The 19,032-nt window shown below is 41.7% G+C and overlaps 1 protein-coding gene across 1 annotated transcript in view; it reads left to right on the forward strand.

Annotated features, from left to right (window-relative positions):
* The first annotated feature begins 8,470 nt into the window (after window positions 1-8,470).
* Window positions 8,471-19,032, forward strand: part of LOC126181612 (uncharacterized) — a 126,623-nt gene continuing 116,061 nt past the window's right edge. Inside the window, exon 1 of the mRNA XM_049924785.1 lies at window positions 8,471-8,602. Within this exon, the coding sequence (XP_049780742.1) occupies window positions 8,533-8,602 (70 nt within the window). The 5' untranslated portion in view covers window positions 8,471-8,532. The remainder of the gene's footprint in view (window positions 8,603-19,032) is intronic.

The following is a 19,032-nucleotide window of genomic DNA, read 5'->3' on the forward strand; positions in this document are numbered from 1 at the left end:
TATCACATTTTGTTAACAAACTGCGAAAAATGGCAATGGCGACGAGGGTGCACCTGTACACAATAGAAAAGTGTTTACGGCCGATATAAAAGCTGCATACCCGAGAAAAACTAAAATCGTGTGGAATTATTCGCTGGGGACCGCCCAGGGGTTGTTCGGCAGTTAAACTGGAAATTTTTTCTTCCTTGAGGACAATGGCACCTCTCGTTGAGCGCGGGGGTTGTGTCTTAATTAAATTATTCATTTGTGTGTCCATATTGTCTTTAGTTTCTTTATAATTCCTGACGGTACTTTCGTTCCGTCGTTACAAGTACAAGAAAATTCGCGTTTTTCTCACCAGACGCGTTTTGCTTTATTTATGTAAAGCATGGTCAGTGATCTGTAATTAAAAGGGAGGAAGGAAGTTTCTGTCTTTACTGATTCTTATGGTGTTCATACCTATTTCAGTATTGCTTGGTCTGGGGTATTCCTCATCTCAATCATATTGAAAACTTGGTACTTGAAGACGTAATAACAACTAAAAGCTACAACCTCATCTACTGTTATAGATACGTCGATGATATAATAGACATGGTAGATTGACCTAAAATTCGAATACAGCAACTACACAAAGATATAAATACTGTAAACAGAAGCATAAAATTGACAATAGAAGAAGAATAAGAAAACACACTCAACTTTCCAGACATAACCATACGAAAAGACAATCACAAACACACATCTGACATATACAAGAACCAAAATCTTAAATGCAACCTCAAACCACCCACAGAATAGGTTACAGGCTGCATTCAGATAAATGTTAAACATACTGAACAGGATCCGCCTAAACACTTCTGATTACGAAAAAGTGCTGGCCATTATGAAGAAATAGCATGAAAAATGGAAATAAAGAAACAATGGTAGACAAACTAAACAGAAAAATGTAGGCGAGAAATCAAGCAGAAATCACCGTAAGTAAAAACCAACAAACTGTTGACGAACTGTTATCGATCCTAAAAACAAATCAAAGTGTAAATATCTTTAATTGCTGACAACTTATGATGCTTTACCTCAATAAACTGATACGCGTCTGATGAGAAAAACACATTTTCTTGTAGCTGCAACGACAAGACAAAAATACCCTCAGGAATTGTGACTTACTTGTTCGTGATGACCACAGACCGGACGTTTTGGCATTATAAATCGTTAAAATAGACAGGCTAAAAGGCGTTACAGATAGGTAAAACAGGCAATTAAATACAATACAAAAAAACCTTACATATGCATGTTTAGTTACTATATTGAAATATTCAGACAATCATGCATTCAGCATATGTACGCTAATAGGCGTTAAATTTCTTTTTAAAGTACAGTAACTCTAAAATTTCAAACAATATGCTACTTGTTCTTAACAGAAAAATGAAGAAGTTTCTAGAGCGCCTATGGATTACAATGCCTTAACAGCTTATTGGTTGCACATGATAAACAAGTGCTTTCTTAAATTTTCTGCAGTCATGTTAAGTCTCCTGTCAGATAACACATTCTCCACCTTAGAAAATGATATTGCAACACCTACGGAGGTAATTGGAGCAAAGCTAAGACATTGAACTATTGTAGGGTCTATTTCTGCTGATATAAAGTTGTCACCTTGTAGAATTTTTGAAATGTCTTTAAGTTTGTCAAGAACATAATTTTTCTCAAACACCATTTTACACTTTTCCCTTACTAATGAACCCCATTTCCCTTGCATACTCTCCAGTCTTTGCACTAAATAATCCACAATTTTCACTGACTTCGTCAAAGGTTGCCCTGTTTTTTGAAACTGGCAGATCACTCGTGGCAGGAAGCTGAACTCGACCTTGATGAAAATTAAGTCATTTCTCACTTCCGAAGGTTCGAGAAATTTCTTTGCTGCTACACCTGAAGATGATTCATCCTTCAGAGCGATGACCAGCTTAGATATACCTGAGAAATTTGAAGTGCAGTGAACTAACGGTAAAATCCGTGTCCACCATCTCGTTAGCAGAGGTTGTGGGGGCAGATTGTATCTTTAAATGTCTGAATTCTTGACGGGGCTTTCACAAATATCTGATTCTTTTTCTTGTGCCTTTGTCCTGCGTCCGCGTGGTTATTAATGGATTTGGCATGGTTAGTTTATGGAGTCTCTGTCGCCATCCCATTACCTCTGGGGACTGAATGTCCGTACTCCATCTGTCTGTGTGTAGTGTTATCCACATGAAAGAGGGCGAAAGTTGTCTAAATGTTTGCGAATCGTGTCAATGAGGTGGGGCTTGGGTACCAGCCCGACATTCACCTAGATGGATGTGGAAAACCGCCGTAAAACCACGTCAACGCTGGCCGCCCGGCACACAGACCCTCGTCGTTAGTCAGTGGGGCAGATTCGATCCGAGGCCTGTGCATCTCCCCATCCCGAAAGCGACGCTTTAACGCAGACGTCTATCCGGGCGGGTTTCCACAAAGACCTTCTTTATACTGGAAATCAGTCTGTCGACATTCGGAAATAAGCCTCGTGCCTCTTCTGACACCCTGTGCCTCTTCTGACACCCTGTGTAAACCATGTGCTACGTGTGTCGTGTGAAGGGTGTTTGATATCAGAATTTTTTAAGTTGTGCAGCCTTTCTCTTTTACGGTGCAGCGTCTGAGATGAAAAGCAGTACGAGGTCGTACTCAATTTCTTCCGGTCACACGAACTTTAATAAATTAGTAAATAACTATGCTTGTAGCTGAATCGTCTGCTGCAAGCAGGAATGCTTTTGCTTATTCACCTTCTGAAGGATCTAATGGCCCAACAGTAACATTGGCAATAAAATGATCAGTAGGATCCGTTGGCTTGTCGATTGAAATCCAGATCTTTTTATCTTTTTACTTTAAATGATCGTCACTACTTCGTGGTAACATTCACTTAAGTTACATTTTCGCAAACTTGACCGACTGGACACAGATTCGTCCGTATATCTCTCCAAAAACTGTTAACTTAGTAGTATGCAGTTTCCATAAAGCAACACAGGCATCAATAACAGCTTAACATAAGTCGAATGCGAATAACGATTTTCGATTCGATGTTGCTGTTGCCGTCAGAAGTGAACAAATCTTTTTCCCAACAATCTTGGAAAGGGCATTGTGCTTTTGATTGTAGTGATGTGACAAGAAATGAAAGTGTTTTACAGTCAGTAGAAAATACATTGGATTCGAAAGCATTCATGTAATTTTTCAATTTGCTACGTAAAGGACTACTGAATTCAAATGGTTCGCATGGCTGTAAGCACTAGACTTAGAACTACTTAAACCTAGCTAACCTAAGGACATCACACAAATCCATGCCCGAGGCAGGATTCGAACCTGCAACTGTAGCAGCCGCGTGGTTCCGAACTGAAGCGCCTAGAACCGCTCGGTCACAACGGCTGGCACTACTGAATTGCTAGCTGCCTTGGACAACAACAACGCAGTGAAACCGAAAGAAACAGAAACATAGAATAACGAAACCTCGTTTTAGCTCCGGCAGTTATGGGTGATTTTGAAGGAGGTATGGTCCGGTAGGAAGCCAAGTAAACAAATTGCAACTAAAATCCTTGCCTATTGTTATGTCTATTTACGGCGACACTTCTTATCGTTTTAATAACAAAGGAATAAATAATAACGAAAAAGGCACCCACTGTTACCTCTTTTCGTGGCGACACTTCTTGTTCTGTTTAATAATAAAAGAATAAATATTAATAAAAAGGACACAAAAGGTATTTATTACGAAAATTAGGACATTTATATGAACAGACTGAGAAAAGCAATGTTGCAATGAGGCGTTTCAATCACGAAGATGTGAACCGTTCAGATTCGCGTTGAAATTGTAGATAGATTTAGCTCCTTTAAAGAAGGATTCTTCCAAAATTCCGATCTCCGGTGACCAGTGTAGGTGACTGTGAAGAGTTGATGTGGGCAGTCAGTGTTGTGTTTGTCTTGATAATGACGATGAGAGTAAGAAGGGAGAGGGTAAAACTTGGTGCCTTCACACTGTCTGCCTCCTCGATTAACACCAAAGGGACCGCCGGGGTTGACGTCTCCATCCGACGGACGGGTCCTCATTAACAGAGACACGCAACATCACTCCACGAAACACTGTGGAAACCTAACAGTTTAAACCAGGGTAATGACGCAAAATCTGATAATCAGGAACATTTCCCAATCTCCCATTAGCTGTGGCCGATGAAAATTTCCTCCACCATAAGAAACTCGAAACAGAGACTCCCCACTCGAGCGACACAGCACAAGCGTGTGTTGCTGATATCGCCCACTGCAGTCGTTCTCAACCTGGGGGTAATTGCCCACTGAGGGGTAAAATGAAATTTTCTGACGGGTAAAAACAAAAAGGTTTGGTTTTGATGTAGTCATGAAACTAAACTATTTTTTAAAGGTCTTTATCCCTATCACAATTTTGTAAGCTTAATATTAACTAAGTAAGTTATCAATAAGCATTTTTTTCGCAGTTACTGGCATTATGAAGATTACAGGTTTGTCATATAGTCTACCAACTACACACATACTTTGTGCTTCATATCACATGTTGATCATGGTAAAAGTTAGACATATATGTAACAGTAAACACGGGCTGTAAAGTGCATATCTTACGAGCTATCAATACTGGTTCATCTCTGCTAGTGTGAAAAACATCTCTCTTACTGAACACGTGCATTCTAGAGCCCAAGTGTACTAAACATTTTTTCTTCTTTTGCTCCATACTGTCTCCTCTCAAAATATAGCAAGCAAGGAATTTGCAGTAAAAGAGATTTGTTTCATCGTATCGAAAATGAAGAAGTGCTCATAGCTCTTAAGGCAAACATTTTGTAGCCCATGCTTACTAGACTTTTCTGCTTCGAATGATCCTTCCTGCCATATCCCTCAATATTGACCATTCCCCCTGGGACACCCCGTATAAGAGCTGCTATAGCGCTATACACAGTATTATCACTATTACTAATTATTATTAGAGTGGTCAGACACAAAGCGTTAAAGGCATTAAGTCTTCCAATTTCTGCCAGTTCAGAATTAAGGAATCCAGCAACACATTTTAACTTGGTTCATTTTAAACAGAGCTGTAGTTGAAGCGAGTGTCACTGGGGAACGTAGTAGCGCAGGGGAAGCATGATTTGTAGCAAGTGCCTACTCTCACTGTCACTAGTTAGCTTTCTTATCTGAGATGGAGCCGTTAATACTCGCAATGCACTGGAAATTACTTCATCATTCATTCTCTATCTCTCTCTTTCTCTCTATCTGACCAGAACACATGACATGTCGAAAAGTAATGTGGGATTCAAGATTTATAGATGTGAAAGCAGATTTTTGACCATGATAGTGGTGGGACAACCTTCGTACGGCCCCACACTGAATTGTTGCCAAATTTATTCAAGATGGCGGATCCAAGATGGCGGCGATAGAAGTGGCAACAATGCAGAGTAGGGCCACACGAAGGTTGTCCCACTATTACCGATTTCCTGAAAAATTCTTCAAATAAATAAATAAATTATATTCCATACACTGGCTTGAATCCCCTAAATTGTTTAAATAAACAACATTCCACGCATTGTCTAAATTGTTTAAACAATATTCCATATATTGCAACCGATTTCTGAACAAATTGTTTAACTAAATAAAATACTATATTCCACTGCCATAAATAATTAAATAATATTCTATACATTGTCTAAATTGTTTAAACAATATTCCATACACTGCAATCTAATTCCCTCCAAATGACCAATCAACTGGGTCTTTTTCCCGCCAATTTCTAGGAGAGGGCGGGAGGTCAGGGAGTTTACTAGAGGAGGAGATGTTAATTAATTGAGAAACTTAATTAAGCAGTCAGTCAACCTGATGAGAGTGAGAGGGGGTATTCTAATGACTCAGACCTGAAAGTCTACCTGTAGCAGTGAGGGGAGAGGGGAGGGAGTGAGTTGTATGGTTCCTGAGGGGTGGGTGGGAGTGGGAGGGAGTGGGAGAACAATAGGTTAAGGACCTGTCCAAGGGGAAAAATAGGTGAATGATCTGTCAATCAAAGGTGAACAATAGGTTTGCCCCTGAGTGCATACCTATCCCTGATGTAGGCAATCAACACTAACAAACATACTCATGCTCTCTTTGTCCTACTACTCATGAAAGCAAAAAATAAAAATAAAAAAACGTAATGGCAAAGTCAAGGACTGAATAATAATATTGTTGTTAAAACAAGTAACTGAATGGATCTGGAGCATGACTTGTGATGTGCACTTACTGAAAACAACTCAAATATAAAAATGGTTGTTAGACATAAGCATTACCAACTTCCTCAGTGACTCATTAGTTTGTGACATAATAAAATACCCACAAAACTAAATATCACTCCTCTTTCAGTATTTTTAAAATAGAAGTGTTCAATGAAGATTATTTTTCATTCTGAAGTTTAGTTAGTTGCTAAAGTTGGTCATGGTGGGAGAGTGGTGGATGGGAAAAATTGGGGGGTACTGTCTAATATCTGGTTGCACACAAGGGTAATGGTCCACAAAAGGTTAGGAACCACTGACCAATTGAGACGAGGTAAGACAGAAAAAGGAACTGCTGATGATGAGTCACAATTGGGTTTGACACTCAACAAGTTTATTATAACATTCCACGTGGAGCAACTGAGATGGGTACCATCAGAACATCGAGGACTATCTGATAAGGGTTACGGAGAAAGTACAAGGGACAACATTGTATGAATTGCATACTTTTTAATAATAACCCACCAGAGTTGCTTTTTTTAATTTTTAATTGTTAAGTCCTGAGAAAAGCATACACAAGAAATGTTCAAGGACATTATTAACTCGAATATTCGAAATTGTCTGTATATGTGGAAGATATGTACCCAGTCGGTCTCACAAAAATTGAGATGTCGCACAAGAAAACGTGAACGGGCGTTATAAGACCCAGGCTTACTTTTCTCCAATGCATCGTCAAAGGAGATAAGAACAGTATAGCCATTCTTATCAGGAGTAGACCAGGCAACCATGACATCCACTGAATCAATATTGCCATTCTCATCAGGAGTAGACCAGGCAACCATGACATCCACTGAATCAAATGGTACCAGAAAAAGCTTTCGAAAACGAATGCTTCCAGCTGTAGTAACTTTACCAAAGTAAATTGTCACCAACGGAAATAACTTTGAAAGACTAATGAAGGTTTTTTGGATATAGGTTTCTTTCTTTCGTTTCATAACAAAATCCGCCGAAGTTTTTAGATCTTATATTAGCCACACTATCAAGACGAGCATTTATCAAATGAAAAATATTTATTTGATATCAGACGTACCAAGACTACATCCTAGGATAGGCAACTTCAGAACAGGTTTTGAGTGAGTTTATGTGTACGATTTTGTAATTATACACAGCTCATAGCTGTATGTAACTTTTCTTTTAGAGCTCAAAGAATTTTGGAATCATCTGTGAACAAAAATTTATTGATTACATTTTAGGAGATAAAGAGTAGTGTTTGGTTTAAACCTCGAAAAGAAGAGAAATTGCGAGTTCAGGTTCAGTTGACAGCAATACTTAGGTTTTGAAGCTTTTTGGGTCTTATGATAAAGAAAGCTTTGACTGATGGAAGTGAGTGAAAATCCGTGTGTTTCGGTAAGTGTTGAAAGGTTCTCGGAATAATTTTGTTTTCATCTATTTTCATATTTATGAACTGTTACTACATGCAGAAACCCCTAACTGTTCTGTATATTAATAAAAATGGAGAACCTGTAACCTATATTGCTCAGTATTATTTAAGTTGCAAAAATGGTATTATTTAGGTCTTCTACCCTAAGAATGCTTTATAATTTAGTTGATTCATTTCAAACCCTTTCGCGCCAACCTTTATATATTAACATCACATGTTTTGCAGTGCTGATTAGCATTCATAATAATAACAAATATCTAAACAGACTGTATCAATAACAACGAAGAGACGCAAGACTGAAACAGTCACGCTACTAAATAAATGCCTTTTTTAAGGTTTAGATTTCTCAAGGTAACCTTTACTGAAGAAAGGATGCATCAACAGCATGCTTTGTTAATTTCAAATGAAGTAGATCTATAGCAGTACTAGTGCTATAAAAAAGACACATAAAAAAGAACAAAATCGATCCTTTCATTAATGTAGACTTTAATTTTGAAAAGTAATATAAAACCACTGAAACCGCTAAACGTTGCGTGGATTGTTACGTCACGGTTATTTACTTCGTATGCCAATATTTTATGACTAAAACTGTCCACAGGTGGTCACAGTGAGTAAAAAGAAGACGAGTCGGCCTGGCACGTGCAAACAGATGGGAGGTCGGAGGTCGGCGTGTACCTGACGAATCGCGCACGACAGTGCGATCACGACCGCGGTCAATGCAGCTCGGGAATTTCCGGCGAGCGTCGTCAGCGCTCGGCGCAGGCGCCAGGTTTTAAAACGGGTCGCGCCTGCGACCTCGGCACACTGGCTGTCTGTGCGTCGCCGTCTGTACATCGCAAGGCAGCTACCGACGACGTCGTCATGACAACGAGCACCATCTTCCTGCTGCTCGTCGCGGCAGCTTCGACTATCGCATTCACTCCACCTGAAGGTACGGCCACCGTAACGCTTTATGTTCTACTCGTCTGGACGTAAGCCCTTCTCGTGTTCGGCGTATCTTAATTAATAATAAAGTTTGCTAACCAGAATACACTGACCTATCAAATCAATCTCTAGCTATTTTAAACATTTCCCATTAAGTAATATCAACGAAGACGGTAGGTGAAATAAAGATTTTCGAAACAGAAAATAATTGGTTACCAATGTGTGTTCGGATTTTTAATTTAGCTTTATCCGGTGCAGAAATATCTCACCTTTGCTCAATATGGTTTACGTATAGAGTGCTTCTATATTCCCATACACGATGGCTTATAGCAAGGACCGAATAAATATTTTCTGCATTTTGAGCACGTGTGCGATTTCCTTCATACAGGGGCAAGCTTGGAAAAAAATGTATTCAGCTTTAGAGAAACTGTTTGGTGTAATACCAATATTAGTTCTCTGTGGCTACTGTTAGAGTCAAGTGACACGCATTATAATACTGCCCAATGCTAACCAATGTCGTAGAAGCGGAATATGATGCAAGCTATCGATGGAAAAACATACGTAGAATGAACGCTGTGTCGTGTAAATACTGAACGTTTCGTTTGTCCCTTAACGCTGAACATCGTAATTGCATTATCTGGCTACAGTTAATTGGGACAGTAAATTACTATCTCTGTTTCAGCCAGCAGATGAATCGAAGTGGATTATATATGTTTGGCTATTATTCTTTCTATACGTTTGTTCCTGCTCCAAGAAAATAGTACGCTTCCAGACAGATGTCGTGACATCTTCATGGCTTCAATAGTAATTTCATTACCTGGTTGCAGTTAAAGTGCGCAAAGGGAATTTTGCAAACACACCATTTATAGAAAAATTTGCCGCCTGGTATCGTTTCCCTATAAATGCTATTTATTGTAGGTCACTGTATGAACTTTCGGGCTACGTACAGCCTTACTTGCCTGTCTCATGTTTAGGTTATATATGACATGAAACTTTTAAGGAGTTTTAAGTTTTACAAAGAAAAATTTTTTATTACATAGATCAAAACATAAATTAACTTCCTTAGGAATCATATCTGGCACTTACAAGATCTTTAACCGCTACTCCGGTGCAGATGGATTCTTTGATAAATAATAAATTAATGTTCTTTGCTGTTAAATGTCTTTCCGGTTGATAATGTCTTATCCTTTTAGAGTATAAAGTTTTGCAAGGATTCAGTTGCCATTTTAGGTCTTCTTTTTCATTTACTTTCAATTCTGCTGTTTAATGCTTTTCTTAAAGCAATCTTTTTCAACGCCACACCACAGAGTTTGAGAACTATGCATGTTGTTAGGTGTTGCAATTTTTGGAAATGTTCCGTATTGTATATAATGAACTTCATATATCCTTAAGCACTTAGGGAAAATTAGTTTTAGCTTTAAAAAAGAGGAACAACATATATTAAAGGCTTTTATGTTCTCAGTTTCCGAAAATCATGAGACCATCATATTTCGTTTAGGAACTGTCAGGATTTCGGTATTTGAAATTCAGCAGCTCTTCATGTGGAAGCTGAAGTGGAATTTATTACAGCAAACAGCCTGGTAAAACCACGAGTCCGCCATAAATCCTTTTGTCGCTGTGTTGAAGTAAAAAGAAAAAGAAGTAACAGAAAACTGGCATGAATTGGACTATTGATCGATAAATTACAGTTGCACATTGTGTAGATATAACTAATCGAAAACTGGCATTTTAACGTGTTAGCGAAAGGAATAAGGAGTTGTCAAGAGTCTTCTCGGTTTGCGATTCCTGTCACGTTCTGTGCTCAAATTAGATTGCGAGGCTGTGCGCTGTAGATTTACATAATACGTTTCCTCCTCTCTCGTTCGGATGCGAAGGGATGCTAGCAGCAAGAAAGCCGACCCGCCAGGCTCTTTTCCTACTCCTTTGAAATATTTACACGTGTAGGAGGAATACGTTAGCTGGGAGGTCACGGCGCAAACAGCTGCATAAGAGAACCAGCCGCGCTGAATACAACGCACGGCGACCTTCTGGAGTAACTAGAAACGTCACAGGCTGCGTCCCATACAGTGCGGAGCATTCGTGCTGCATGTGATCTTTAGTGATCGTCTAAAGGGATGATTTACAACTTTTTGAGTTTGCAGTCGATTTGTAATTTTCTTTTTACGATATTTCGAGCGCTTTCCTAGTTGTCTTCTTCAGGTGCAAATCTCATTGCTCACTGTTTGGAACGGAACCAACTTGTAATCGAAACACGCTGCACACCACCTTAGAGATTGTCTCCCGGCGGCGTCAAAGAATAAAACAGTTTCACAGAAATTTAAGACCAACCGAAAGGTTGCGGCAAAAAAGATGTTATACGCGAAAAAAATGTCGTAAGACAAATTCTTCAACAACAAAATCTTAAAAGGCACTATCTATTAACGCCGCTCTGGATTAAAGCATAAAATGTTTCACTTTAAAAGTTTGTCTATTCGCCGAAACAATCATACTGTAATCACACAACCACCAGTTTTGGTTTATGATTAACTCCAGCAAATATGAGATATTGCCGTGGCACTATGAAGGACACGCGACATCAAAACCTCATTTCAAAACCGTTTATTATGTGTGATTAGAGTGCGACTTTAATGGCGAATAAACAATAATCCTTTTTTGAAGTGTAAATATATTGAAACATTCCGAAGACAAGTGTCAGAGAGGAATGCATGCCCGTGTTCAGTATATTTGTTTCTCTAAAGTGCTGCCATCCATCATCATGGGGAGCTATAAGCATCACGCAATTAAACATACGCTTCCGTGTTCAAGCAGGCTGCCGTCTCTGTTTGCCTTGACGATTCAGATAGCTAGATCCATGAGTGTTTCAACCTGAGTCTCGTCAAACAGTATCTTCACGCCGGAAACATTCACCATGTGTCACACAGAGTGATCCAATGAACTACGCAAAGAGTGGCCGAGCGGTTCTAGGCGGTACAGTCTGGAATCGCGCGACCGCTACGGTCGCAGGTTCGAATCCTGCCTCGGGCCTGGATGTGTGTGATGTCCTTAGGTTAGTTAGGTTTAACTAGTTCTAGGTTCTATGGGACTGATGACCTCAGAAGTTAAGTCCCATAGTGCTCAGAGCCATTTGAACCATTTTTTGTTTTAACTACGCAAAACAAAAGATTTACTTCCGACCAACTTGTACAGCGCTTAGCCGTATGGTGCACCGCTGATTTAAAACGAAAAATGAAAGATATTTACTGTAAACACTCATCAAGGCAGTTAAGCTTCAGAAAACATAAGGCAACGCAGTTTTCTATGAATAATCCAACGGAAAAAATGAGAAAATGATCAATGCATATGCATCAGCTACCTCTGAAAATCTGTTTATTGGACTGATTCCCTCGTATTAAAACGACGTTGCAGTTGAAAAAATACATTTAATATCTTAACATACAGGACAAATAAAATATCGTGTTTGCTCTTCTGAAAGGCTTGTCTCATGAAAGCTGCATAACAGCAATAGACTGGAAATGGAAATAAGAGACTCTAGGATTAAATTTATGCCTGCGCATTACGATGTTGTTATATTTCCTGATACTCGCTTTGGATGGATCCTTGCTACGTAATAAAATGTAAAACGACGATAAAACGACGACCAAGTCCTTTCCGTGTTCTTATTAAAGCAGAAATAATACTCTGTTTCCAAAGACAATTTTTGGGTCGCAGAATACAATAGCCTTCCGTAAATCGGCCTTGCCTTACTTTCTGTTTCTTCCATAGTTAAGAGGTGTATTTTCATCAAGACACCCATCTTGCCTCTGTTACAAAGATCGCCAACATGGTGGGGATCACCGATTCGATTCCTGTTGCTGAAACAACTTTCCACCAACAGTAGTTGATCAGTTGTGGTAGGAGCGGTAAAGGCTTCTCACCATCAGACTACTCTTCAGTTTTCTTTCCTAAATTCCTGACCACTAAGCAGTTTTCAGTGATGTCATATGAAACTGTTACAGTGATCGGCATATTGGTTTCATTCGTATGCAGGAAGGAAACAGCAAGGAAGTTCGGTAAGGAAGTGCAGTGTTCAACATCCTGCCGACAACAACATCGTTAGAAACGAAATGCTGTAAAACCACGGACTGGGCAAGGTTGCAGAAGGAAAACAGCAAAGTCTTTTTAAAGGAAACAACACGGAATTCACTTCAGTAGATTTCAGGAAATCACGGAGAATCTAAATATGTATGTCCGGAATGCAATCGAACCTCATTCTTCCACAAAAGAATGTGTTAACCAATGTACAACCCCGCTCGGTGACCGGAGGAATAGGCTATGCGCAGTGGTTAGCACACTGGACTCGCATTCGGGAGGACGACACTATCCCTTCTTTTCATTGTCCTACCATTTACGGCGGTACGGGCACATCACTCGACAATGAGGCAGCTTATCATGAACATTTAAATCTATACGTATTCAATGTTGGAAGATAATACCTAGGCTGTCGTAGCCGAGCATTATCAAAAGCAAAAGCAACTGGCAAGCCTCACTTACAAAGATTGTTTTGTTGCACTGAAGTTACACTGAAGTCACAGTATGAGATGTAGTTAATAATGAGTACATTAATTGGTCCTATGAAGAAATTCGTCACGGAGTGGAAACAGTTGGCCACCAATAACTTCTTTACCCTCTTCTTAAACCGTACTTTATTGGTGACTAAACACTCTATGGTTACTGGCAAGTTACTGAAAATATGTGTTCCTGAATAATGGAAAGCTCTGTAGACCAAAGTGAGTAACCTGAAGGCTTCATAACGGTTATCCTTTCTCCTGGTATTGATTCCGTGAAGTGAGCTGTAGGAGAGATACAAGGTATCTCTAACAGAGTCACCTCGCTGCCAACCAGCTCAGATTCCGGAAACATCAATCACGAGCTTTTCTCTCATGACATCCTAAAATCCAGTCAGATGGATACCGTATATCTCGGCGTGCCAAAAGCATTTGACCCGGTACTACATCAATAACTATTGTGAAAAGTACGAGGGTATGGGGTATGAAACAAAATCTGTGATTACGCTGAAAATTTCTTGGTAGGGAGAGCGTAGCCAGCATATTACCGTGGAAAATTAACTTCCTGCGTAGCCTTGGGAGTGTACTGGGACCCTTATGGCTCAACTTGCCTATTAACGACCTCAGCCTATTTGCAGATAATGCAATTATTTGTAATAAAGTGCTGTCAAAAAAAGCTGCGCAAATATTCAATCAGACATTGATAAGATTTCGAAGTGGTGGAGAGATTGGAAACTTGCTTTTATTCATAAAAGTAGAACTGTATACATCAAGACACGAAATACTTATAGTCCTATGACTAAAATATGAATGAGTCACAAATGGAGTTAACTGAAACAAATACCTGCGTGTAGCAATTTGATGGGTTACGAAATGGAATAATCACATGGGCTCAGTCAAAGCTAAAGCAGGTGGCAAAGTTTGATTCACTGACAAGATAAAGGTAAAATGCAGTCAGTGTATAAACGCCACTGCGTACAAGTGATTTGTGCCTCAAATCTTAGAATACTGCCAAATGTATGAGATACGTATCAAAACCGACAGGAGATCTTGAACGTCTATAAAGAAGGGGGGTGGGGGGGGAGGAGGAGGATGGTTACAGGTTTGTTTTATTAAAGGGAGGGCGACATGGAAATACCGAAAAACTTGAATTGGCAGGCGCTTCAAAATAGACGCCAATTACAGAGGCATTTTTCTTCGCTCCCGTAGGGATCGTGAACACATGAGTAGACAAATCATACCACGCACAGAAGCATTTAAGCAGTCGTCCAAGGGCAGATATTCAGAGGAGACCTGTTAGATTTGTTACCGGCAGATGTGGTTAACATGAGATTATTACGAAACGCTTCCGAAGTGAGATGGAGGAGGAGCAAATGTTTTTTACGTATTTCTTACAGACTCCATAACAGTCGTACTGCAACAAACGTACACCTTGTATAAGGAGCGCGAAGCCAAGATAAGGTAAGTCAGGGCTCGTTCAGAAGCATAGAAACAGTCGTTCTTTTCCTTGCTCCATTTGTGACAGGAACAGCTAAGGGAATGGCAAGTAGCGGTACAAGGTACTCTCTCACCATACACCGTGCTGCGGCGTGCAGAGTATGTTGTAGATGTAGAATGAGGAGACAAAAGTCATGGGCAGCGATATGGACATACAGAAATGGCAGTAGTATCTCGAACACAATGTATAAAAGGGCAATTCATTGGCGAAGTTGTCATTTGTACTCAGATGAGTCATGTTACAAGATTTCCGATGTGATTACAGCCGCGCAGCGATAATTAACAGACTTTGAATGCGGAAAGGTAGTTGTAGCTAGACGCATGGGACATTCCACTTTGGGAAAATTAGGTCATTCAGTATTCCGAGGTCCACAGTGTCAGGACTGTGCCGTGAATATCAAAATTCAAAAAATGGTTCAAATGGCTCTGAGCACTATGGGACTTAACATCTGAGGTCATCAGTCCCCTAGAACTTAGCATTACTTAAACCTAACTAACCTAAGGACATCACACACATCCATGCCCAAGGCAGGATTCGAACCTGCGACCGTCGTGGTCGCGCGGTTCCAGACTGAGGCGCCTAGAACTGCTGGGCCACCCAGGCCCGGCTACAAATTTCTGCCATTACCTCTCACCATGGAAAATACTTTCGATCGAGAGCAGCGGCATTTGCGTGGAGCTGTCAGTGCTAACAGACAAGCAACACTGTGTGAAATAACAGCGGAAATCAGTGAGGGATGTACGACGTACGTATCCGTTAGGACAGTGCGGCGAAACTTGGTGTTGATAGGCTATGGCAGTAGACGACTGACGCGAGTACATTTACCGAAAGCACGACATCGCCTGCAGAGCCTGCGTTTACGCGGAATGGACTGGGTCCTCTCGTCCAACTGAACTGATCATTGACTGGAAATGGTTGTGTCCGGGTAGTTGGAGAGCACTTGCAGCCACTCAAGGAGTCATGTTCCCAAACAAAGATGGAAATTTTATGGGTGGCAATGCGCCATGTCTCCGCGTCACAATTGCTCGCAGTTCAGGTGAGTCTGAGCGAGTGAACTGGACACCGAGACGGCCCGACATTAATGTCATCGACCATTTATGGGACATAATCGAGAGATCAGTTGGAGCACAAAATCTTGCACTGGCAACACTTTCGCGACTATGGACGGCTATAGAGACAGCATGGCACAAAATTTATGCAGGGGAAAAAATGGTTCGAATGGCACTGAGCACTATGGAACTTAACAGCTCAGGTCTTCAGTCCCCTAGAACTTAGAACTACTCAAACCTAACTAACCTAAGGACATCACACACAACCACGCCCGAGGCAGGATTCGAACCTGCGACCGTAGCGGTCGCGCGGTTCCAGACTGAAGTGCCTAGAACCGCTCGGTCACACCGGACGGCTATGCAGGGGACTTCCACGGACTCGTTGAGTGCATCCCATGTCGAGCCGGGCAAAAGGCGACCCGACACGGTATTAGGAGATATATCATGACTTTTGTCACATCAGTGTCTTTCTTTTGCTCTGTTTGCGAGTGGAATAGAAAGGGGAATGATTGATTAGTAGTGGTAGGAGTTAATCTCCGCCAAAAACCGTGTTGTGGCTTGCGGAGTGTGTATGCAGATACAGACATAGATTCTGCGAACAGTTGATTTTATACTGGAACAGGAAGAAACGCTAGCGTGTGGTACCACACACTCCACTGTGGTTCACAGGAATAGAGCGCTGTTTTCCTTGCGAGGGCGGTGCAACAGAAATAACAATTTGTCGATGCGCATGACAATATCTACCGAAACGAAAAACTTGACCGTGTTCAGTATTATCTCCGCTGTCTGGTGTAAGCTAGTTCAGAGATGCAGTGCAGCTACTGTCCAGTCACCCTGTAAGTGGAGACGCAGAGACTGTGATCAATGTTGCACGTGGCCACTGCTGTTGTCCGACAAGCTCCCGGCAGAGGCGTCAAGCGCGACCTCGGCGATCGCTTAACACGGGCTGGCGAGCTGCCCGCTCGGCGCGTTTTGCGGCAGCCTGCACGGCAGAAGACGCCTCAGCGCAGCGCGGAGGCTCCGTGTCAAGGTGAGCCCGGGTGCTCGTGGCTGGCGGCCGGCAGCTGCAGAAGGCGCCGTCGACCTTTCGAATTCGCTCTGCTGGCATTCAGTGGCTGCCCACTCAGCTCTCCGGCGCGCCCAGACGCCCGTTCTCTGGCAACCCACGACATTCTTACCGCTTCAAACATAACTTCTCCCGATCGTTACCTTACAAAAGAATCTGACAACTGGCCGTTAAACTGATAGGTGCTAAATAAAGTGAAGCGGTCGTTTTTGCGAGCGGTCGTTTCTCCATGGTTGCACGTCTGTGCAGTCCAATGTAATGCGATTCATCTCCAGTACGTGGTCGGAGGTGATCGCTTCTTGCTGCCTACAACTACATACACAGACCAGTCACGTTAATGTGAGCACCACCTATGTTCGACGTAAGCGTTCAGAAAACACTCACAGACGGCAGGTAGCAGCACTAGCAGTGGAAGGTATACAAAGCGTGTCTGGGGGATGCGGGGATGCGGAAACAGTGCAGTCTTTGATCTATTACGGAAACGGAGCGATTTATTGGATGTCCAATAGGGCATGACCATTGGTTCAAAATGGTTCAAATGGCTCTTAGCACTACGGGACTTAACATCTGAGGTCATCAGACCCCTAGACTTAGAACTACTTAGACCTAACTAACCTAAGGACATCACACACATCCATGCCCGAGGCAGGATTCGAACCTGCGACCGTAGCGGTCGCGCGTTTCCAGACTGTAGAGCCTAGAACCGCTCGGCCATTCCGGCCGGCAACTCGTAGAGTACATGCGTTGTTCGAATAGCACCGGGGCGAGTTTACCATATTCCCCGGGTTAAAACCCAATCGAGAACATGCGCGGCCACTTCGATCGAGCTGTTATCGCCATGGATCCTCAACCGAGAAACCTAGCGCAGCTGAGCGTGGCACTGCAGTCGGCATGGCTCAACATTCCACAGTTAAGATCCCTAGACGCTAGGAAGGCGTCTGGTCCAGACGGTATCGCCATAAGATTATATGTTGACTGTGCTACAAATATAGCACCTTTCTTATCCATCGTCTATCAGAGATCTTTGGAACAGCGGAAAGTTCCATGGGACTGGAAGAAGGCCCAGGTCATAGCAATCTACAAAAAGGGTAAAAAATCAGATACACGTAATTACCGGCCAATTTCACTGACATCGATTTGTTGTAGAATCATGGAGCATATTTTGTGTTCAGACATAATGACTTTTCTAGACACTGACAAGCTCATCAGCAGAAACCAGCATGGTTTTAGGAAACAGCGGCCATGCGAGGCACAGCTGGCCATCTTTGTGAATGATATACAACAGGCTCTAGATACCGGCTCCCAGGTTGATGCCATATTTCTCGACTTTCGAAAGGCGTTAGACTCAGTTCCGCACTGTCGCTTGCTCCAAAAAGTGCGCTCTTATGGTCTATGCGACGACATATGCGGTTGGATAGAAAGTTTTCTAACAGACACGGAGCAATATGTCGTCCTGAACGGGGTGACTTCAACAGATAGAAGCGTAACTTCAGGTGTGCCCCAGGGCAGCGTAATAGGTCCGTTGCTTTTTACAATTTACATAAACGATCTGGCTAATGGCATTGACAGCGGCATTAGACTGTTTGCCGATGATGCTGTAGTCTACAGGAAAGTAGTATCACAAGAAAGTTGTGAACAAATCAATGAGGATTTGCAGAAAATAACTGCGTGGTGTAATGACTGGCACTTATCTCTCAATATTTGTAAGTTTAACCTACTGCGTGTAACAAGACGAAAATCCCCATTAATGTACGATTACAAAATAAATGCGCAGTCTTTGGAAGCGGTCCGTCAAGCCTCTTTGTGTGACTATTCGAAATGATCTCAAATGGAATGATCAGATTACACAAGTAACGGGCGAGGTGAACTCTAGATGGCGGTTTATTGGTAGAATCCTGAAGCGATGCAGTCCTTCAACAAAGGAAATAGCTTACAATACGTTAGTTTGTCCAGTCTTAGAGTACTGTTCGTCTGTATGGGACCCTTACCAGTTGGGTCTGATTCAAGAGATTGAGAAGGTCCAAAGAAGAGCGGCAAGATTCGTGACTGGTATATTTAGCCATCGTTAGAGCGTTGCAAATCTCATAGAAAGTTTGAAGTGGGACACACTTCTTTTGACAGGTGTCCACACTGATGTGACTGGACAGTGTAAATTGAAGGGTCAAAACATTATGACCGCTGCCTATCGCGAAAGTGATTTCCAACTGCTGGCGTCGCATGTGAACCGGTCAGGAAAGTATATAAGGGAAGCAGACACGAATGGGGAATCATTCTAGCGAC

The sequence above is a fragment of the Schistocerca cancellata genome, chromosome 1 (assembly GCF_023864275.1).
Source record: "Schistocerca cancellata isolate TAMUIC-IGC-003103 chromosome 1, iqSchCanc2.1, whole genome shotgun sequence".
NCBI classification, from domain to species: Eukaryota; Metazoa; Arthropoda; class Insecta; order Orthoptera; family Acrididae; genus Schistocerca; species Schistocerca cancellata.